The 23,718-nt window shown below is 45.4% G+C and overlaps 1 protein-coding gene across 2 annotated transcripts in view; it reads right to left on the bottom strand.

Annotated features, from left to right (window-relative positions):
* Positions 1-435: 435 nt before the first annotated feature.
* Positions 436-23,718, bottom strand: part of PHF21B (PHD finger protein 21B) — a 207,360-nt gene continuing 184,077 nt past the window's right edge. For both annotated transcript variants that reach the window (XM_082257220.1, XM_082257219.1), the window contains exons 11-13: positions 20,289-20,361; positions 15,324-15,427; positions 436-1,394 (exon numbers count right to left, since the gene is read on the bottom strand). In XM_082257220.1, coding sequence (XP_082113346.1) covers positions 1,161-1,394; positions 15,324-15,427; positions 20,289-20,361 — 411 coding nt within the window. In that variant the 3' untranslated portion in view covers positions 436-1,160. The remainder of the gene's footprint in view (positions 1,395-15,323; positions 15,428-20,288; positions 20,362-23,718) is intronic.

Below are 23,718 nucleotides of genomic sequence, written 5' to 3'. Positions count from 1 at the left end.
ACTCCGCTGCCATCACAATCCCCTTTCTGCAATAATCACAAACTTAAAAAAAAAACTATAATTCAAAACAAAATGCTATATCAGATATGTAAAACTCCACTAGAGGCAGTTTTTCTTTAAATCTCCTGTACCATAAAGCAGAATCTTCTGCAGCTTAAAATAAAAACGCATATTGTTCCATTCACATTACATATTTTACAATAAAAATGCAGTACAAAAAAGGTTAAGGTTTTTTTTGGCATATTGTCTGTGCTGGCAAAAGAAAGAAAAAAAAGAGAAATAAAAATATCTGTTTAAAAAATAAAAAAGAGCAAAAAATTCTTCTTTACCAAAATGTAAAATAAGTCGCTCTAGCAAAGTTACTCACTTTGTCTTATTATATCTTTCAAAGAAGGAAATGAGAGAACAAAAAGCTGCATGACAGACATTGTAAGGAATTGTACAGTCATTTTTTGATAAATAGTCGAGCGTATACACAAGCATCGGCATGAAAATACTTCGATATTCCACTAGAAACGCTAAGTTTATACAGTTTTCTCTTAATATATCAGCTGTATTAATACTGGAAAAAAAATCATATCTTTTTTGTTTGAAGGCTCGGAGTAGTTCCCAACATTACCCCTTATTTTTTTTTTAAAAGAAGCCCCTTAGACAATGAACCTGAATACGTGTGGCAATTTTCACTTCAAAGGGCTATTTGGAGTCCGAAAGAAAAACTACTCTTAATTTTTCCATTATCTATCCATAACCCCCAAAATACAGTCCTGAAGCCCCATTCGTACTACCATAGTTCAGCCTTCTGACATAAGAACAAAAAGCTGATTAAAGCAAGACCCAACTTTCCCCATGCCTCTTGCTTTAGTTTGGCCCTTTTCTGCTTAGTTTTTCTTTTCTGCTTTTTTTTTTTATAACAATCCATAAGTAATTAAGGCCAAAAAAAGTAAAATGAAGAAACTCATAAGCACTGAAGGTGTTGGCATGTAGCATAGCACGCCCTGGTCTCCTTGCCGCTGTCACAACCCATGTTAATGCATTTGCGAGTTCTGTTGATGAGCGTGTACTTGTAGAGTACAAAATGACAGGCAGTCCTTTCATTTTTTTATTCTCGTGTATTCCTTCTTGGCAAAATTTGCTTAAAGTTATTGTTCCATCTGGCTGTGTCAGTTGTTGGTCTGAGGCTGCTGCAGGCCTTTGTGTAAAGCAGGGGTGGCGGCGGAGGGTTTGATCCAGGGGACAGTTAGCAAGGATGAGGAGGAGGAGGTGGTCGTGGTTGTCATGGTAACCTGAAGCATCTGTTCGTTTTGTATCAGTCTAATGAGACTTTTGAGGCGTTCCAGTGATGACTGAGTTCCTCTCTGCTGTGCCAGCAAGCTATTCTTCAGCTCTAAGCATTTCTGTGATGGAGAGAATACAATATGTTGCTTATTGTTAAAAACTGGATAAAAAAACTCAGTTTATGAATGAATGCAGATTGAACCGCTATGTGATAACTGAATGTGCGGTTCTCTGTATTCAAGAAATGCTGTACTGTCGACACTGTTCTGAATAAGCAGTTACATTTTCAATGTACACTCCAGTCAAATGTGAACATTTTGCATGGAAAATTATTCAATGGTTGCTGTGTGGCAGACATTTCAAACTTGGTAGCCAGTCATACTGCTGACTAAATCCCTATAGTTACAGATATCCTCATCTACTGAATAGCCTGTGAAGATGGAAGACAGGAAATATATACAAACTCCATGTTGCTATTAGGACTGTTAGGTTGTTGGAACCTATAACAAGAGTGCAATAAAGTAACATGTCCTGTGATTAGCATGATTCCTTAATGGGAGTGTACAGTGTTCATGCACCTATTTTACTTAAAGAAACACCAGTGTCACTTAAAGAGTATAACACAATATTGTAAAAGGCATTACTTTCATTATTAATACTATTATTATATAGGATTTAATTAGCGCCAACAGCGCTTTATGTTTAATCATTGTTAATTAGATTTTGTGCTGTTATAACATACACACATGAAAAAAAAAGAAGGATCAGAAGGTTCAGGCTTAGATCCATATTCAGTACAATATGTAATATCAGTAACAATAGGCTGTGCATATTGGTGCATAAGGCAAATGAAAGTACAACATAGAAATTCACCATTAGGTAGATAACAAAGGAGTATAACTATCCTAGTAAGCGGGGCGTGAGGTATGTAATCGTCCAAGCTTTGCATAGTGAAATTTCAGTAGTATGCAAGTACCAATAACATAGGAAACTTCAAAAGACAAGCCCCCGAAGAGGGCCTTTAAAAAGGAGACAAAGAAGGAAACCTTCCTCAGGTGCATACATAACAATAGTATGGTTATAACCAGATAAACGTGTTGAAGTAACCCACAGTGCTTTAAAACATGAGGACAGACAGTACAATAACAATACAGGAGGAATTAGAGGGCCCTGCACATTAGAGCTTACAATATAATAAGTGGGGGCAGGATAGGCTTCTCTAAAGGGAAGGGTTTTTAGGGGCGCCTAAATGTGGACAGAGTAGGAGAGAGTCTGACAGATTGGGGTAGAGCATTCCAGAGGATGGGACAGGCTGAGGAGAAGCCTGGAGGTGAGTATGGGAGGAGGTAATGAGGGAGCTAGCGAGCAGGAGGTCATGGGAGTAACGAATAGAATGATTTGATTAGTATTTTGAGACTAAGTTAGTGATGTAGCTGGGTGCCGAGTTGTGGATGGCTTTGTAAGTTGTTAGTACTTTTATTTGTTGGGTAAGTGGAACCCAAGGGATAGATTGGCAGAGAGGGGTAGCAGACACAATACAGTTCGTTAGGTAGTTGAGTCTGGAAGCAGCAATCATGATGGACTGAAGGGGGGATAGCCTATGTAAAGGAGGGAGGAGGAGAGAGTTGCAGTAATCAAGGCAAGAGATAATGAGGAAGTGAAGTAGGAGCTTTGTGGTGTCAATGATTAAGAAGGGGCATATTTTAGAGATGTTGCGGACGTTGAGGTGGCAAGATTTGGACAGTAATTGGATGTGGGGCCGAAAGGATAGTTCAAAGTCAAGGATTACACCTAGCACCCTGACATGCGGGGATGGGTTGCTGTTTGTGCTACTGATCTTGACAGAGAAGTCAGGGGAAGGGGCACATAGAAGAGGAAAAATTATGAGCTGGGTTTTGGATCAACTGAGTTTGAGGAACTGGTGTGACATCCAGATTGATATGTCTGTAAATTAGTAATGCTTGAGGAGACTAAAGGAGTGAGCTGAAGGGTAGAGAGATAGATTTGGGTGTCATCAGCGTAGAAATGGTATTGAAAGCCATGGGAGGCTGACCCAGGGAGGAGGTGTAGATTGTGAATAAGAAATGTCCAAAAACAGAACCTTGGGGGACCACAAAGGAAAAAGGAAAAGGAGAGGAGGAGGCAGAAATGTAAGCACTGTTCTTTTGACTGAAATCCAATTTTAGTTTTAGTCATATTTTAAGCATCTGAACTGTTTTAGTTTTAGTTGTATTTTAGTTGTATCGACCAAAATAGTATTAATTTAGTTAATGAAAATAGATGCGTAGAATAAATTAACACTGATTGTAAGTGACACTGAAGGTGCGGTGGAATAGGTAGTATGAGAATCATTGAAGAGTGCAGTCACAGAGACCAAAGGAGTGAAGTTTTTTTTTTTTGGGGGGGGGGGGGGGGGGGAGTAGTCAACTGTATTAAAAGGCAGCAAAGAAGTCCAAGTGTCGGAGTACAGAGTAGTGACCGTTGGTTTTAGAAATTAGTAAATAGTTTGGGAGTTTTAGGACAGCTGTTTCTGTGAAATGTTGAGGACGAAATCCCAGCTGAAGGGTATCAAGAAGATTATTCCCAAAGAGGTGGTAGCTCAGTTAGTTGTAGACCAGGCGTTCAAGGAGTTTGGAGGTAAAGGGGAGTAAGGATATGGGTCATAGGTTAAGATTGGTGGGATCCAATGAGGACATTTTAGGTATGGGGGTGACTAGTGCATGTAAGCTGGAGAAGATGCCAGAAGAGAAGGAGAGATTGGAGATGTGAGTTAAAGAGTGTACTATAGAGCCAAAGGGTGACTGTAGTATTCGAGAGGGAATAGGGTCCAGGGGGCAGGTGGTTAGGTGGGCATTAGAGAAAGGTTTAGCAACCTATAGTAGCAGGGTTAAATGAGAGAAGTATTGAGTGTACATGGAGTGTTAGGTGTGGGAGGTATCCGTACAGTAGAAATCTCATCACAAATTCTATCAATCTTATTTTTAAGTGGTTGGCGATTTCCTGGGCAGTGAATGAGTTAGTGGGAGGAGGCAGTGGAGGATGAAGTAGAGAATTAAAGGTTAGGAAGAGTGTATGGGGACTGGATGAGAGAGTGTTAATTAGAGTGATAAAACAGGTCTGCTTGGCAATGTGAAGGCAGTAATTGTTTTTTGGGAAGGCAGATTTATAATGGTTTAAGTCTTGCTAAGACTTTGTTTTACATTACAGACGCTCAAAAGCACGAATAAGACTTCTGGTGTCGTCTGTTTGCCATAGTTGTAGCGGCTGGGGCCAGATTTGAGGCCTAATTGAGTAGTGAGGGGGGCAAGCGTGCCCAGGGAACAGTGAACTGTTGTAGACAGAAATGGCTAGGTTAGGACAGGACAGGGGTGAGATTTTGTTATAGAGTAGTAACAGAATAGAGAAGAGAAGGGTTACAGTGGTGACAGTTTCTACAGGTACTGTTAGGCAGTTGGAGGAAGATGAGGTGGAAGACAGGGGGTGAAACTATTAAGGTATTGATCTAAAAGAGGAAAATGATTGTTAGAGCTGCATGGAGTGCATCAATAGAAGAATACAAGGTCAATGGTGTTGCCATCAGAGTGAGTAGAAGCGTGTGTCCATTAAAAGAAAGCAGGGTAGCCAGACCGGGAAATCATCAACGAACGTTGGTACTGGTCCAGGAGGCCAGCAGATCACAGCAATTCTCAAAGAAACTGGAGACAATAGATGAATACAGTGTGCCTCCCATGAGGAGATAGACAGAGAGGGAGGTGACTGAAGAACCTAAAAATAAGCATTCTGGGGATAAAAGTTTTCCATCGCCACCTCCTCTTCATCCACTGGGTCTGGGACATTGAGTCCAGAGAAGACCATGGGAGAGGGAAGCCGGAGAAGCAGAGTTGGTTTCTTGAAGCTAGGTGTCAGAGATAGAGCTGCCACTATAATCTTCAGCATCCAACACTTCCAGGCAGCAGGGAGACATAGGCATCAGACACACCCAGAAATGCTGAGTGCTGAAGATTCTAGAGGCAACACTGGATGCAATAAGATGGCACTAGTAGGCGTCATGCTTGTTGCATGTATGTTTGTGTATACTTTCCTAAAGTAAGAAGGGGGTATTTTAATATTATTAGGACTAAAGGTTTTTTTTTTCCAAATTTTAGTTAGGTGAAGAAACCCATAGCGCTCACGGACACCTGTGTCATGGATGTCCCCTGTCTAAAAGCTTATACATTTATTTTAAAAAAATAAATAAAATTTTACTAATAAAAAGAAGAAATTAACTAAAAGTCACCAAAAACAGGAATTGGTGGGACTAGGTTATTAGCATACTTGCAGTGCTTATGCCTCTGCATTTGATTCCAAGCACACAAACTGTGTGGAGTCTGTGTCTTCCCTGTTTGGGTTTTCTCTAGGTGCTATAGTATATGTGCGTCGGCAAGTGGTTAAAGTATGATAGATAGCACAGTGCTTGTGCAGTGTCATTTACCCCTCTTTAGGTTCTAAAAAAACCGGAATAAAACAAAATATTTTTTAAAAAGTTCCTGTGCCCCGTCTTCTCTTCCCCGTCAAATCAGGATTCAGCATTAAGAAATTCTGCAACCCCAAAAATAAACCTTGGTTAAAGTCATTGTAAAATTATGTAATCCATTTTGTAAAAAGATTATATAATGTGCAGTGTGTCTTCTTTTTGTAACTTTATTGTGGAAAATACCTTATTTACAGCGCCACTGGGTGCTCACATGACCTGCCAGAGATCTTCTTCCCCGCTCCGGATACTGCAAAGGGAGGGCCCGAAATCCCTGCTGTCATCAGTCCCGCTCCAAGTACTGCAGAGGGAGGGTCCACTGATGTCAGCTGGGAAGAGAGAAGATCTCCGGGGGGTCACGTAAGCACCCAGCGGCGCTGTAAATAAGGTATTTTCCACAATAAAATTACAGACACACTGCACATTATATAATCTTTTTACAAAATGGATGACATGATTTTACAAGGGCTTTAACTAGGGCTTATTTTCAGGATAGGGTTTATATTGCAGACATCCCAGAAAATCACATTAGGACTTATTTTCAGGGGAAGGGCTTATTTTCGGGGAAACTTTGTAGTTAAAAATGTTTTTTTTTCTGTGTTGCTTCAGGCATATTTCACTTCACTCTCTATCCCGAAGAACATCAAGTGATCGAAAATTTAAAAGTTGGGAGGAAAAAAATGAATTTTTGTAAAATCTTACCGTAAAATTCCTTTCTCTGAGTCCTCCGACAGTCGCCGCCTCTTCATAATCTTCACCAATGGGGTAATTGACCTTTGCTCCGCAGGAGTAGCTAGGCAACAAGATTTGTTAATATCAAAGCTTTTAGCATATCACACCCCTAGGGGGCGGTCCCCTCAGTCAATACCTCCCTGCTTCCAGCATTCTCAACTCAGTTTCAGTAGCGTAGCAGTAGAGTACATAAACAAACCCCAAAAAGAGGGGCGGGGGGCGGCGACTGTCGGAGGACTCAGAGAAAGGAATTTTACGGTAAGATTTTACAAAAATTCAGTTTTCTCTTATGTCCTCCGACAGTCGCCGCCTCTTCATAATCTTCACCAATGGGGACGTCCCAGAGCAGTGTAGACATGAGGGGTGGGAAAAAAACGCAGCTGCGCATAAAGCAACGCAGTACCCACATCAGAGAAAGAAACCTTACCAAGGTAAGAGAACCAACCTGGCAACAGGAAAAAACGTGCTCAACACTAGCAACAACCCAGGAAGAACAAGTAACCCAGGGGTAAAAACACCCCAACAGCCAAGGGCCCAACAAGGGACCCTAAGGCACTGCCGCACTAAGAACTTTACGGCCAAAGGAAGCATCTGCTGATGCCTGAACATCCACTTTGTAAAATTTGGAGAAGGTGTGAACGGACGACCAAGTCGCCGCCTTACACACCTGGGCCACAGAAGCCTGATGACGATAGGCCCAAGACGTACTCAGAGATCTGGTAGAGTGCGCCTTCACAGGGAAAGGAGGAACCTTCCCCCTCAAAGCATAAGCTTGCACAATTGTCTGTCTGATCCATTTGGCGATGGTAGCAGCCGACGCCGCCATGCCCTTCCGAGGTCCCTCTGGAAGGACGAATAGGGAATCCGACTTGCGAAAGGACTTAGTCGATGACAGGTAAACCCTGATCGCCCGAACAACATCCAAGGCATGCAAAACCACCTCCTTCGGATGCTTAGGCTTAGTGCAAAGTGAAGGCAAGACAATGTCCTCATTCAGGTGAAACTCCGAGATCCTTTTCGGAAGAAAAGATGGGTTAGGTCGCAAGACCACCTTATCCTTGTGAATCACCAGGTAGGGAGAGCTGCAGGACAAAGCCGCCAGCTCCGACACCCTGCGAGCCGAAGTGATCGCCACCAAAAAGGCAACCTTTTTGGACAACAGACAACGAGATCTCCCAGATCTTTTCAAAGGGAGCCTGTTGTAACACGGACAGAACCAAGTTCAAGTCTCATGGAGGCAAAGGTTCCCTCCTAGGAGGGGCCAAATGTCGCACCCCCTGAACAAAGGTGCTAACCAATGAATTAGACGCCACAGGGCATTGAAAAAGAACGGCCAGCGCAGAAATCTGACCCTTAATTGTGGCCAGCGCCAAACGCTGGTCCACTCCAGTTTGGAGGAAAGCCAACACTCTCGACACAGAGTATGAGCGAGGGGAATACCCCCCTGGACTCACACCAGGCAAAGTACGCTTTCCAAGTACGGAAGTAAATTTTTCCCGAAGAGGCTTTTCTATACTTGATCAAAGTGGGAATGACCTCAGGGGAGAGACCCCTATCCTTCAGGACCTGGCTTTCAACAGCCAGGCCGTTAAAGCCAGCGACTGTAAAGCAGGATGGAATATCGGCCCTTGGGACAGAAGGTCTTCCCGAAGCGGCAGGCGCCACGGAGCGTCGAGTGCCAGATTTACGAGGTCTGCGTACCAAGACCGGCGAGGCCAGTCCGGAGCCACCAGAATCACCGCGTGCGGTTCCGAGGCCAATCTGCGAAGCAGCCTGGACAGCAGCTGAATCGGCGGAAAGGCATACATCAGACGATACTGATGCCAGGGCGCCACTAACGCGTCTGAGGCGTCTGCCAGAGGATCGCGCGTCCATGCCACGAACCTTTCCACCTTGTTGTTCAGACGAGACGCGAACAGGTCCACATCTGGGGAACCCCACTTCGCGCACAACATATGGAAAACATCCGGGTGAAGGGACCATTCCCCCTGGTCCAGGGACTGGCGACTCAGATAGTCCGCCTGCCAGTTCTCCACCCCCGGAATGTGCACAGCCGTTATCGCCGGGACGTGTGTCTCGGCCCACGACAGAATGCCGTTTACTTCCCGAGCAGCACGGGCACTCCTGGTGCCCCCTTGATGGTTGATGTAGGCCACCGCTGTGGCATTGTCCGTCTGAACCCGAACCGGACGGCCCTGAAGCCGATCCGACCAGTGCAGAAGGCAAAGTTTTATCGCTCACAATTCCAGAATGTTGATCGGCAGGGAGGACTCCTCCTCCGACCAAGTTCCCTGGGCGGACAGAACGCCCAGAACACCACCCCAGCCCGTCAGGCTGGCATCCGTGGTGATCACCGTCCACGACAAAGGACGAAAGGACTTGCCCCTCGACACCGCCGGGGACTGGAGCCACCACAAAAGACCCCTTAGGGTGTGGCGGCTCAACGAAAGCTGCCGATCCAGAGATTGCAGACGCCCGTCCCACTTGGCCAGGATCTCCGCCTGAAGACCCTGCGTGTGAAACTGGGCGAAGGGAATCGCCTCGAAAGCCGAGACCATTAGACCTAGACATCTCATACATGTCCAGAGGGACGAGCACTGAGTGTCCCTGAGGGACCTGACCTCGTCCTGGAGTGTCCGGAGCTTGTCTTCCGGCAGGAAGACCTTCGCTTGAGCAGAGTCCAGGATCATCCCCAGGTAGGGAAAACGAACCGACGGACACAACGTTGATTTTGGAAAGTTTATCGTCCAACCAAACTCCTGCAGAGTCTGCATCGTGGTGGACAGGTCGTTCACCAGGCCCTGACTGGTCGTAGACCGAAGCAAGATATCGTCCAGATATCCCAAGACAGAGACGCCCTGGGCTCTCAATAAAGCCAGGACCGGCGCAAGCACCTTGGTGAAAACCCGCGGAGCCGAAGCGAGACCGAAGGGTAACGCCACGAATTGGTAATGATCCTCCGCAATGGCGAATCGAAGGTACCTCTGGTGACCCTCGAAAATGGGGATGTGAAGGTACGCATCCTTCAGATCGATGGAGGCCATGAATTCCCCCGGACTCAGGGCAGCCACCACTGATCGCAGGGATTCCATGCGGAACTTGCGAACCCGCACAAAGCGGTTCAGAGCTTTCAAGTCCAGAATCGGACGTACCTTGCCCTCCCTTCTGGGCACAGTGAACAGATTGGAGTAATACCCCCGAAATCTGTCCCGATGAGGCACCGGAACCACCACTCCCTGGGCCCGCACCGCCAGGTGCAGATCCTGCAAACGCCCTGGAGACAGCTGAAGATTTGAGGGAAAAAATCAGCTCGCCGGTCGAGAGAGAAACTCGATCTTGTATCCAGATCGAACAATTTCCTGAACCCACCTGTCCCGAATGCGGGCCAGCCAGGGTTGAAGAAAACCGAGCAAACGTCCCCCCACCCCAGAACCGGGTGAGGGCGCCCCTTCAGGCCGAACTGGTATGGGCAGCGGACCCGGACTGGCCGGACTTCTGCTTACCTGCCCACGGCTTCTTCTGGGAGCCTTGGCCCTTGAAGGGCTTGCCCTTGTATTGCGACCGAAAGGCACGAAAGGACCCCTGAGAGGGCCTAAACGAGGTATTCTTCTTACCGCGAACAAACTTATTCTTGTGAGTGTGGGGTAAGAGAGTGCTCTTACCCCCGGAAATTCCCTTTATCAGAGTATCCAAAGACTCGCCAAAAAGGCGAGATCCCGCGTAGGGAAGATTAGCTAGAGTCTTGCGAGAGGATTGGTCAACCGACCAACATTTCAGCCATTTAAGGCGACGGTTCAACACCGCTATACTGGAGAGGCGTGCAGCCAAAGGGACTAAATCCAAGTCCGCATCGCACAAATACATGACACCCTGATGAATTTGATCTACCATAGCCAATGTTGTCGGCGGAGCAGAGTCAGCCACCAGGGTGCGCCTGAGCACCTGCGTCCAATCCGCAATGGCCTGGGCTGCCATAATGGAAGCAAAAATAGGCTTCAGCATAGAACCAGCAACCGTATAAGTATGACGGGCCAGAGACTCCAATCTCCTGTCCGTATGGTCCCGGAACACCGGGGTATCCTCAGCAGGAATCGCAGTAGATTTATTCAAAACTGCCACCGCGTGGTCCACCTGAGGCGGCACACACCAACGCTCATCAGTGGTGGGTGTAAAAGGATAACGCAGCTTGAACTTACTTGGCACAGTAAAGGGCTTCTTTAAATTGCGCCATTGCTCATCAACAGCATGCTGAAATTCCACAGGGCAGGGAAAAACCTGTGCTGATTTGCGTTTCCTTTTTGTCCCATAAGAGGACATCAAAGCAGGAGGACATGGTTCATCCTGCAGATGCAGTGTTTCCTTGATAGAAGTAATCAACTCATCCATGAGTGCAAGCTCTTCAGGCGAGCCAGGGGGAGAACTATCAACCCCTTCTACCTCAGCCTCCCCCTCAGACCCCACAAGGTCCAGAGATGAACGAGACCATGAGAAGGGCACTCCAGCCATAGCAGCCCCATCGCCCTCTGAATCAGAGGAAATAGATAACCTGGGCCGTTTTGCGGATCGATCAGCCATTAGCATCTGCACCTGAGAGGCCAAGTTCGCTACAACAGCAGCCAGATCAGCCCCCTCGGGGAATGCAGCAGCCCCTTGGCCCCCCACCAGGGTGGGAGGAAACTTGCAATCCTTAGAATCCATGCCCCAGTATCAACTGAAAAAAGTACTGCCCCTTTAAGACTGCGGCGAGCGCAGCCCACCGCACACTACTGTATGCACCGACCCCCGCAGGGATAAGGAGCACTGAGCAAGGAAATACAGGATAAGGAAGGTAAAAACCTGGAGAGAGCACACAGCTGCTGCCACCGATCGCTGTTCCAGTGAAAAAGGAAGTGATGCAACGACTGACCGCCCTATATAGCCTATGAAGGCTTCACAAACATGGCCGCTCGGCTGAGGGAATCCAGGCAACAAGAAAATGGCGCCGACATGTGCTTGCAGGAGCGATCGCCGCCAAAATGGCGGCGTTTGGTGCCAAAACACCGCGCTGTACCACACAGGGCCGGTCACCACAGTTTGCCGAAAAAAAATGGAGGGCCGCATCAGCGGTCGCCGCACAGCATGTCTGAGCCCAGTCTGCCCCATACATCTCACACAGCAGAGCAGGAGAGCCCCCCCCTCGCGGCCCACAGAAAGGCAGCTACCACAGGATCTGACAGGGAGCTCAGCACTTACACAGACATGCGGGTCACACAGTCACAGACTGACACCCAAACAGACAGGTCCCCACATAGAAATTTTACTTACCATTCCGGATGGCGTGGGGAGCCTTCTCTAGCGACCAAACCACTGTACTGAGGACAGGGAGTGTCGCAGCCAGGACGCAGTGGACCGCGGTGCGAAACCGCAAATGGCGTCCGGTGAGGTAGCCACCTCACAAGCAGCATCCCTGCAGCGAACAGGGATGGGTCGTTCAATATGCCAGGGAAACCTGAGCGGAACGCTCGATGGCAGGCTGGGGAAACCCCTGGCTCTCAGCCCTGGGATCCAGGGTGGCCAGTCCGAGACCCAGCTCCGCATGATCATCTTCATCCGAAGAAAACTAAACTAATGCTGAGAGAAAAACAGCTAAGTAAAAGAAAGAGAAAAATACTTGAAATAAAATCAAAAAGAGGATAGAAGGCTGAGACTGCAAGCCCCAGCACAGGAACAGCCAGCTACTCCTAAGCTAGGCAATTGAAAACTGAGTTGAGAATGCTGGAAGCAGGGAGGTATTGACTGAGGGGACCGCCCCCTAGGGGTGTGATATGCTAAAAGCTTTGATATTAACAAATCTTGTTGCCTAGCTACTCCTGCGGAGCAAAGGTCAATTACCCCATTGGTGAAGATTATGAAGAGGCGGCGACTGTCGGAGGACGTAAGAGAAATTGGATTTTTGTCTTACCGGAAAGTCCTTTTCTCTGAAGTTCATTGACGGACGCAGTATCTGTTCTTCATAACTGTAGGGTTATACTGCCCCCTACAGGAGTAGGACACTAGGCAGAAAAAAGTTCTGGCTACGCCTGTGAGCAGTCCCAGTGAATATACCCCCTCTCCCTGCTATAGGATGTCAGATTTGTATCAAAGCAGTGTCAGAGAAAACAATACCAACCCAACTCAAAATAGAGGGGCGGGTACTGCGTCCGTCAATGAACTTCAGAGAAAAGGATTTTACGGTAAGACAAAAATCCAATTTTCTCTATCGTTCATTGACAGACGCAGTCTCTGTTCTTCATAACAGTAGGGACGTCCCAAAGCAGTGCCTTAAATATGAGGGGTGGGAACAGCAGAAAATAATTCTCCAAGGCTGAAACATGGCCAAACAGGCAACATAGGACTCATAAGAACAACAATATGAGACCCACCTGAAAAAAACATTAAACACCCTCAATGGAGACTAAAAATACCCTTAAATAGCAACCTGCAAAACTTTGCGGCCAAAGGAGGCATCTGCAGATACCAGCACATCCACCTTATAAAACTTTGTAAAGGCATGAAAGGATGACCAGGTAGTCACCCGGGCAAACCTGAACCACAGATGCCTGATGGCGAAAGGCCCATGAAACACTAAGCGCCCGAGTAGAATGCGCCTTAACAGGAAAAGGTGGAACCTGACCCTTAATTGAATAAGCCTGCACAACCGTCTGTCTGATCCATCTGGAAATAGTAGCAGCAGACGCAAAGGGGTAGCATCTAGTAATTCGCTTAGTCACCCGGGGGGGGGGCGCTTTAGGGCGGTCCCATTATTTTTTGACCATGTTATCAAAATACGCAGGAAGGGGGAAAACCTTTGATGCTCTGGATGGCTTGTGAGTGCCAAAACGTAAACTGCGCTTTAGTAGCAGTCGCAGCTGCGTCCTCCATTTTTAGGGTTTCACGCATGGAAGCAACCAGTGCATCCACCAGTGCCTTTTCTTGCGTGGTGGCGGAGGGAGAGGTGTCATATTCACTATCAGAGGAGACAGGGCGCACGGTAGTAGACCCACGTCTGCGGTGGCTGAACCAGATTCAGATTCTGATACATCAGATGAGGCAAGGGTAGGTAGGGGGGCCTTTTTTGGCACCTCATCCCTTACAGGCCACCTCCACCCGGGACACAAAGGATTCCAAAACCGCCGACAGTGCATCTATGGATAGCTGGGATCCGGAGGGCCCTGCGGCCTCCTTGAGAGGGTCAGGTGGGGAAGAAAGTTCCACAGGGTCCATGTTGCACCAGGGAAACTCCTCAGCAAAAAATATATATATATATATATATATATATATGTATATATATATTTTTTTTTTTTAAGAACGTCCCACCGTGCTATAGTGCCTCCAAGAGGTCAGGCAGAATGCACCGAAGACCCCCAGCAGAGAGAGCGAGCGACCCCCTCCAGACTCACCACCTGCACTAGAGATGCACCAGAAAGGCCCAGAACGTCTGTACTCTCTCGATCAGCAGAGAAAAACCTGAGTGTCAGCACCAGGGTATAGGGAGGGCCTCCACCTCCAAAACAATGCCTCTAAGGACTCCAAGAACATGGTCGCCAGTGATTTTCAATGGGAATCCACCGCAAAATGGCCGCAGGGTGTACCAACATGGCCACCGATCTTTCTCAGCACACGGGCTACAAGAAAATGGCGTATCGACGGGGGGAGAGGGGGGACAGGTAAGGGGGGGGGGGGGGTTGCACAGGACAGAGGGGAACCCAGGGGTGTGAGAGTCTGATCGTCCTAAGCAGGGGCCCACGTCCACCCCAAAACCTTCCAGGGGGAGAGGGGGGAACATTTTACTTACCATACCTGGAACAGGCAGGTGCCATCTCCTGACAGAACCCCGCTCCGCTGAAGTGGGTTGCTGTCGGCCAATAGTAACGCTGCGACTCAGGCCTAGACCCGATCGTAGGCGACCTGGCAAGACGTTTAACTTGCAGGGCCAGTCACCGTCCTGTGGGACTATGTTGCAGCCAACCTAGAGAGGAGCAGGGGTCTGCGCGCGCTCGCTGGCCGGCTGGGGTGACCACTGGATCTATATATCCAGCCTGTTGCCCAGATCTGGCTTAGTTGCTTGTAGATCTCACAGAAAAAAAATCGGTGAAAAAAACTATCTAGAAAAAAAACTCTTGCCAGGACCAGAGATCCCAGCAAAGGGACTAGGGTCTTACTCCTGACTAGGCAGATTAAAACTGACATCCTATAGCAGGGAGAGAGAGGGTATATCCCCTGGGAGTGCCCATAGGCGTAGCCAGAACTTTTTTTCTGCCTAGTGTCCTACTCCTGTAGGGGGCAGTATAACCCTACTGTTATGAAGAACAGAGACTGTGTCCGTCAATGAGCAATAGGGACACCTTTTAAGTTGTCACCAAAAAGGTGTCTCTAATGGAAATCTTCCTCTAATGTGCTGTTGCAATTGAAATTAAATTTTGGATTTCCCGTAATTTTTGTCCCAAAGACAAGAGACAAAAGAACAGATAGGCAGGGTAAATTTTCCCAAGGGGACACAGATGGCAATTAAAAACCTACTAATTATTTGTAAAAATATTTAAACTGGCTTTCTCCCAAAGTTGCCTTGCAACGTGTGTGTGTGTATGACTATCACAGGGTCTGTGTGAGAGGCATAACATTTTAAGCTCTTTCTTGTGTCCGGGGCAGATGTAAAGGGTTCATTGTTTTCTTGTAAAGTGCTGTGGAATAATTGTCGACACTAATAAATGTGTAAAATAAACATTAAAAAAACAACAAAAAGGTTAGAGGATTCAATCAAAATTTCCAAGTTTTTTTAAAACTTTACCTTTATAGCTTCTCTCAGAAGTCTCTCTTGATCTTCTAGCTGTCTCTGTTCATTCTTTAACTCGTTGCCTTTCTTCAATAACTTTCTCTTTTCCTCTTCTTTCACTGCAAAAGAATATAGAGGGTCAGCTGTCTGATACAAATACAGTTTAACTGTGCTGTAAAGGGGACTAGCAATAGATGCGAAAGGCAAAAGAAGGAGCAGAAGTACAATATCTCACAAAAGTGAGTACACCCCTCACATTATTATGATACAGGATTTATATAGCGCCAACAGTTTGCGCAGCGCTTTACAATATTAGGGAAGATAATACAGTTACAAGACAATTCAATACAGGAGGACTTAGAGCTTACAAACTAGAAGGGAGGGTCAAGCGAAACAAAAGGTAATAACTGTAGGGGATGAGCTGATGGAAAAAAGGGAGTAAAGTGTTAGGTGCAGGTAGGATAGGCTTCTCTAAAGAGGAGGGTCTTCGGAGATCTTCTAAAAGCTAATATAGTAGAAGATAATCAAGGGTAAGGAGTTCCACAGGATTGGAGAGGCTCTGGAAAAGTCCTGGAGGTGAGCATGGGAGGTGGTGATGAGGGAGCTAGAGAGCAGGATGTTTTGAGAGGAACGAAGAGAGCAATTAGGTTGGTATAATGAGACCAGGTTAGTGATGTAACTGGGGAACTAAATTGTGGATGGCTTTGTAAGTTGTTGTAATGATTTTGAATTTAATTTGTTGGGTGAACGGGAGCCAGTGCAGGGATTGACAGAGCGAAATAGCGGACACTGAGCGATTGGTAAGGTGGATGAGTCTGGCAGCAGCATTCATGATGGATTTAAGGGGGGCTAGCCCATGTAGTGGTAAGCCAGCGAGAAGGGAATTGCAGTAGTCAAGGTGCCAGATGACCAGGGAGTGAACTAGGAGCTTTGTTGTGTCATTGGTTAAAAAGGGGCATATTTTGGAGATGTTGCAGGGGTTGAGGCAGCAAGATTTGGACAGTGCTTAGATGTGGGGCTTGAAGAAGAGTTCAGAGTACAGGACAATACCTAGGACCTTGGCTTGCGGGGAGGGGCTGACAGTAGTGCCATCGATTATGACAGAGATCAGGGGAAGGGGCACGTGGTGGATGAAAAATTATAAGTTCAGTTTTAGATAGATTGAGTTTGAGGAAGTGGTTTGTCATCCATACTGATATATCTGCTAGTAAATTAATCATACGAGAGGCGACTGAGGGAGTGAGCTGAGGGGTGGATAAGTAGATTTGAGTATCGTCAGCAAGGAGATGGCACTGGAAGCCATAGGTGGCTATCAGCTGACCCAGAGAGGAGGTGTAGACTGAAAATAGGAGGGGTCCGAGAACAGAACCTTGGGGGACCCCAAAAGAGAAAGGAAGAGGAGAGGAGGAAGTAGAATTGTAAGTAACGCTAAAGGTGTGGTTGGATAGGTAGGACGAGAACCAACGAATAGAACAGTCACGGAGACCAAAGGCGTGGAGTTTTTTGAGGAGGAGAGGGTGGTAAACCGTATCAAAGGCAGCAGAAAGGTCTAGGAGTAGGAGTAAAGAATAGTGTCCATTGGTTTTGGCCGTTAGTAGATCGTTTGTTAGCTTTAGGAGAGTAGTTTCAGTGGAGTGTTAAGGCCGAAATCCAGACTGAAGGGAATCAAGAAGGCTATTCTCAGCAAGGTGGTTGCTCAGTCTGTTGTAGACCAGACGTTCAAGGAGTTTGGATAAAAAGGGGAGCAAGGAAACAGGGCATAGATTTTTAAGATTGGTTGGGTCCAGTGATGGCTTTGTAAGTATTGGGTTGACCAGTGCATGTTTTAGAGAGTTGGGGAAGATACCAGAAGAGAGGGAGAGATTGAAGATCTGGGTTAGAGAGTGTAGAATAGAGCCGGAGGGTGAATGTAGCATTTGGGAGGGAACACGATCCAGTGGGCAGGTGGTTAAATGGACGTTAGCAACTAGTTTTGCAACCTCGTCTATGGTAGTGGGGTTGAATGAGGGAAGTAGTGATTGTACCTGTGGGCATGAAGTGTAGAGTTTGGAAGGTAACTGAACAGCAGAGATCATTTTTGTAAATATTTTATTATATCTTTTCATGTGACAACACTGAAGAAATAACAATTTGCTACAATGTAAAGTAGTGAGTGTACAGCTTGTATAACAGTGTAAATTTGCTGTCCCCTATAAATAACTCAACACACAGCCATTAACCGCTGGCAACAAAAGTGAGTATACCCCCAAGTGCCAATGCCAAAATTGGGCCTAATTAGCCATTTTCCCTCCCCGGTGTCATGTGACTCATTAGTGTTACAAGGTCTCAGTTGGGAGCAGGTGTGTTAAATTTGGTGTTATCGCTCTCACTCTCTCATACTGGTCACTGGAAGTTCAACATGGCACCTCATGGAAAAGAACTCTCTGAGGATCTGAAAAAAAGAATTGTTGCTTTACATAAAGTTGGCCTAGGCTATAAGAAGATTGCCAAGACCCTGAAACCGAGCTTCAGCAGGGTGGCCAAGACCATACAGCAGTTTAACAGGACAGGTTCCACTCAGAACAGGCCTCGCCATGGTCGATCAAAGAAGTTGGGTGCACATACTCAGCGTCACATGCAGAGGTTGTCTTTGGGAAATAGACGTATGAGTACTGCCAGCATTGCTGCAGACGTTTAAGGGGTGGGGGGTCAGCCTGTCAGCGCTCAGACCATATGCCGCACATTGCATCAAATTGGTCTGCATGGCTGTCGTCCCAGAAGGAAGCCTCTTCTAAAAATGATGCACAAGAAAGCACGCAAACAGTTTGCTGAAGACAAGCAGACTAATGACATTGATTACTGGAGTCATGTCCCGTGGTCTGATGAGACCAAGATAAACTTATTTGGTTTAGATGGTGTCAAGCGTGTGTGGCAGCAACCACGTGAGGAGTACAAAGACAAGTGTGTCTTGCCTACAGTCAAGAATGGAGGTGGGAGTGTCATGGTCTGGGGCTGCATGAGTGCTGCCGGCACTAGGGAGCTACAGTTCATTGAGGGAACCATGAATGCCAACATGTACTGTGACATACTGAAGCAGAGCATGATGCCCTCCCTTCAGAGACTGTGCCGCAGGTCAGTATTCCAACATGATAACGACCCCAAACACACCTCCAAGACAACCATTGCCTTGCTAAAGAAGCTGACGGTAAAGGTGATGGACTGGCCAAGCATGTCTTCAGACCTAAACCCTATTGAGCATCTGTGGGGATCCTCAAATGGAAGGTGGAGGAGCGCAAGGTCTCCAACGTCCACCAGCTCTGTGATCTCATCGTGGAGAAGTGGAAGAGGACTCCAGGAGCAACCTGTGAAGCTCTGGTGAACTTTATGCAGTAGAGGGTTAATGCAGTGATGGAAAAAAATGGTAGCCACACAAAATATTGACACTTTGGGCCCAATTTGGACATTGTCACTTAGGGGTGTACTGACTTTTGTTGCCAGCGGTTTAGACATTAATGGCTGTGTGTTGAGTTATTTTGAGGGGACAGAAAAGTTACACTGTTATACAAGCTGTACATTCACTACTTCACATTTTAGCAAAGTGTCATTCCTTTAGTGTTGTCACATGAAAAGGTATAATAAAATATTTACAAAAATGTGAGGGGTGTACTCACTTTTGTGAGATACTGTATATATGTGCTGTGGCAGTGCGTCAGAATAATTTTAGACAAATATGCCCAAGTGGCAACATGAAAAAGCTGTGTACATTATAGGAACATTTGGTTTTCTGCTAGTTCCGATGGACACTATATAGCTAAAGGTTTGTGGACATTTGACCATCACATCTACTCTATGGCCAAAAGTATCTGAAAACCCCATCCAAATGGTGTTTTTAGCGAAGGGCACTTTTAATGCTACTGCATACGAAGACCATTTAAACAATTGTGCATTTTCAACAGTTTGCTGTTCTGGCATTACTGTGCCCCTGTGCACAAAGTCAGCTCCATAAAATCATGATTTCATAAGTTTGGTGTGGAGGAACTTGAGTGCCCTGCACAGAGCCCTGACCTCAGCCTTTACATATTCCAATTTGGTACACACTTTGAGTGTGTGCTTGAGCTTGGGAGGAGCTTGCTGTACTAACTATGAAATATTAGTACAACAATCTCCCCACTGAGCTATTGTGTTCTGACAAAGGGACTGCCCCCTCCCCAAAAAATGAGATGGGCTCTATCTGACTTGCTGCAGATTCTAACACAAATTGTGAAAGTCTCTCAGAGTGCAGTGAAATCAGAGTAAGTAATTTCAGTACAAGAGAGAAGCTTGTATAACTGTTGCAAAACTGAAGTTAAGGCTGGAATTCAGCTCTAAGCAAACGTTAGCTGGACTAAGCCTGGCACACATGAGCTTAACATCAGCCAGTACCAATCTGTTCAACAGAAACCAGGCGACATTCGGCCTATGTGTAGACCAGTCGGCCAGCTTCTGTCGAGCAGACATGCTGGAAAACCAGCATCAGATCAGCACTGCCCACCTGTTCTGGTGGGGGAAATCCCCCTGTCTGAACACAATAACTCAGCGGAAAGATCGCTGTACTAACATCGGATAGTTAGTACAGTGAGCTCCTCAGTTTTTTTTTTTTGTTCAGCCTGCTGACAGTGTGTACCAGGCATTAAGTGTTGGGGACTTTTACATTTTATTGTTCTGCTAAGCAAGTAAACAAAATCGAAGGGGCCCCTCTGTTAGATATGTTAGAGTTATGGTGCCATAGTTAGGTGGTAAAGGTCACCCACTCATGCCGTTTCCTATAGTAAACTTCATGTTTTATACCAGAGAAAAAAAACGTCCTCTTCTCTTTTATCTGCCAGTATCTAAACCCAATGCCACACAAAACCCTAACCTTACAGGTGTCTCCCTTTCACAGTCACCAGTAATTGTATCAAAGTTAAAGGCAGCTTAAAACACAGCTTCTCTCACTATCAGTCATATTATTAAGGACCATACCTGATTTGTGTGTTACATAGGACTGGACAATAGCAACAGCTCCACTCCATGGCACTGTCTCCTTCTTTAATACCTAAAGACAGACAAAGAAAGATGAGAGCAAATATTAGACATATGATTTCATAACAAGCAGAAAAAAAAATGAGTAGAGGTGCAAAAAAAAAAAAAAAAAAGATAGAACTGCAGTTGAAAAGTCACACAAATTCACACACTGCAATAGTTAAAAAAAAAAAAAAATGTAGAAAAATTTAAAGAAATAAGTACAATATTAGACTGTTAGTACAGTAGGCATTTAAAACCATAGACATAGCTAAAAAACATAAATATCATACTATAGTTTGTGCTGTTTTCAATTTTTAATTACAATTCTGGTACAAACAATGCAAAGGTATTCATAAACGAAATAAAGGCATATGCAATAAGTTTCAAGAATTGGGGTAAAAAATCCACACCCCAACAGTACTGCACCGTATTTATCCCTCTGCACCTGAAATGTGTTGCAGGTGGGGTGCTGATAGAGGGACATGTTACATCTATTCTGGTCCTGCCCAGTTCTCAGTACTTTTTGAAACGGTGTACATGTGATCATGCAATAATTTACTGACAGGACATTAACTTTCACACCTTCCTTTTTCCTATTGCACCACTGTCCACATATAAAAAAATTGGTGGTGAGGCACCTAGTTAACGCTGCCTGGGCTTGTATTCTACCTTTAGGGAAATCGGAGCACCAGCCTACTCTATGTCAATGGATTGTTAAAGTGGGGGACATTAGGGAAATGGAAGGTCTGACTAGCACACTCAAAGATACAACTGAAAAGTTTACTAAAATGTGCTTCTATTGGCTTCAATTTTCCTGTACGGATGAATTCAAAAAGATTCTGGTGGGATAATCTACTTCACTGCTACACACTTCTTACATTGTCAATCCTCGACATTCTTGAACCCCATTTGTCTGCCAGGCTTAAATTCTTTAGGCAACAGGTGTACTATTGTTACTCCTTCCGCTGGTGGTTCTGCCTCACCTGCTACCTTCCTTCCTCAATTTTCATTTTCTTTTCTTCTCTCTCCCTTTTCTTCTTTTCTAATCTTACATTTCACTTCTCACCCATCCTGAATACCCTTCCACAGTGCATTGGGTTTCATGACGAGCTATTAACAAACTCTCTACTTTCTTGAAGTCTGTTGAGCTATGATTTTGGCCCACGATGGGTTTAAGTTGTACCTATGTTGAATATTTTAGACCTAGACTTATAGTGGTATCTTAATGGTACCCTTTCTGAATTTGTATGTGGATGGTTATGTCTATATATATATTGATGTTTTTCTGTTTATTGTAAATGTGACAACTTTCTTTAAATAAAGAATGCTTAAAAAAAATTAAAGGCTGTAAAAAAAAAAAAAAAAAAACCAGCCTTTAATTAATTAATTTTTTTTTCTTTTTTTTTTAAAATTTTGACCTTTTTTATGAAAAAAAAAAACCCAACAAAGAAAACAAATAAAAAGTAAAAAAAAGCTGAATTATTAATCTGACGGAATCCGGACACCTCAACTGGGTATCTCTGCCAAGGACCTGCTTACTAAGCTCTGGAACACAGGATCCATGAATCTGGCTATAGTTACCCCAGGAACTCGGCAGTACAAGTTTTGGAGTCAAACCAGAATGAACTGTTTATTGAAACACAAAGCACAAGGAGATATACACTCTGGGACATCCCCTCCCCTTTAGAGCCAATCCACACAAACATACACATCCCATAATATGCTTTCTCAAGGCAGACAGGAACAATAGAACAATGGAATGCAGGTATTCAACAATAACAAACCCCAACCCCACTAGCAAGGGTCTATGAAATGCTTCTGCAATATCCTAGCAATCTGCAATATATCTTTATGTATTTCCTGAGGGAAATAGTATTGTCCCAAGTGAAAGAGCCCTTCTCTCTTTCAACACAAACCACACATATAGAACCCAGGATAACTGGGGTAACAGGAAATGCTGAGTCCGGTGTGGTTGTACAGCGAGTCTGATTAGTGCAGACCTGACTGGGGTTCTTGGTCACCCTGTGCCCCTAATAGACACAGGGTGACTTACACATAAGAGGGGCTGGGGAAGCTGAACAAGTAGTCTCCCAACCTCCCTAAATCAATCTGGGTTCCACATGCCCCCCAACCAAAGTGACTCACGTCACAGTTAATACTTGGAAAAATTTCTGATAGAACAGAGTCTTGTGGGCACTCTGCACATGCCCAGTTTGGTGTGTATTACTACAGAGTTTTTTGGGGTTTTTTTTTAGGGGGGGGGGATTGCATGTTATTGGCACAGGACCAATCAGCACTGTCCAGACAGACAGAGGGTCAGAAGTCATGCAGCCTCATAGGACAGTCACAGGAGAATGATAACGCTTCTTACAAGCTTTAACCAGTGCTCAGTCGGACACTGATAGAAGTCACAAGACTGTTATATACTGCTGATAAGAAAAGGTATTTAGCAGTTTATATTTACTAAAATAATTGCATTTCCATGTTCTGTGTACTGTGGGAGACCAGATATATTGAATGATGGGCCCTGGGTTTAGTAACTTTAATTAGGGCTGATTAGGATAATTTAGAAGTTAATAAAGTGTTATTTTGGAACAAAAAAAAAAAACACTTTGTTTTATCTGACAATATATGCAGATGGTAGTTCACCCCTTTGGGACAATTGACACAATGTGCGATGACACACATTTTATTGCTCATGGTAAACAGCTGTCACTGAAGGGTCACACAGGAAACAATTGTTTCCTGTGTCCCATTCTCACTGCAATGCAGCTTAGCGCTGCACTGCAGTGTGCTGCGTTAAAATTGCAGACATGCTGGATTTTATTGCAGAGCACCAGCCCAAACCGCACTGCAATGCCAGGCAGAGCAGCACGCCACCCAAAATTGCAATGAATGAAGTGTACATTTTGTACACTTCAGATAAAGATTGTACAAAGCAAAAAAAAAGGGTGCAGTGCGATGTGCTGAATCACACATCACACTGCCCCCTAGCACAGCCGGCAACGTAAAGTGACTGCAGCGGTGATCGCTCCGGTTGCTCTGCAATTTGCCAGCTTGCATAGTGTGAATTCGCCCTTGGATCTGCAGATGAATGCAATAGAGTAGGCACACAGTAACAATGTTACTTTGTATCTCTCTGTCTGAAAATGTATCTACAACTGGTTTATTTGACAGTTCCAAATTGCCAAAAAGCACGAGGGGAGGAAGCAGCCGTGGGGCAGAAGGACAAGGCATTCTACAAATGTTCAGTGCAATTATTTATATTTATTTTATTTTTTTTGCACGTACAACATCCCCAGAATTCACAACTGGTTAAAGCACTTTTGAACAGACACCTGGTTTATTTCAACAAGTAGGATTTGGCAGTCCTAAGGCCTGATTTAAC

This window comes from Pelophylax lessonae (genome assembly GCF_965119305.1).
Source record: "Pelophylax lessonae genome assembly, chromosome: 4".
Lineage (NCBI taxonomy): Eukaryota > Metazoa > Chordata > Amphibia > Anura > Ranidae > Pelophylax > Pelophylax lessonae.
This window is presented reverse-complemented; position numbering and strand designations above follow the sequence as displayed.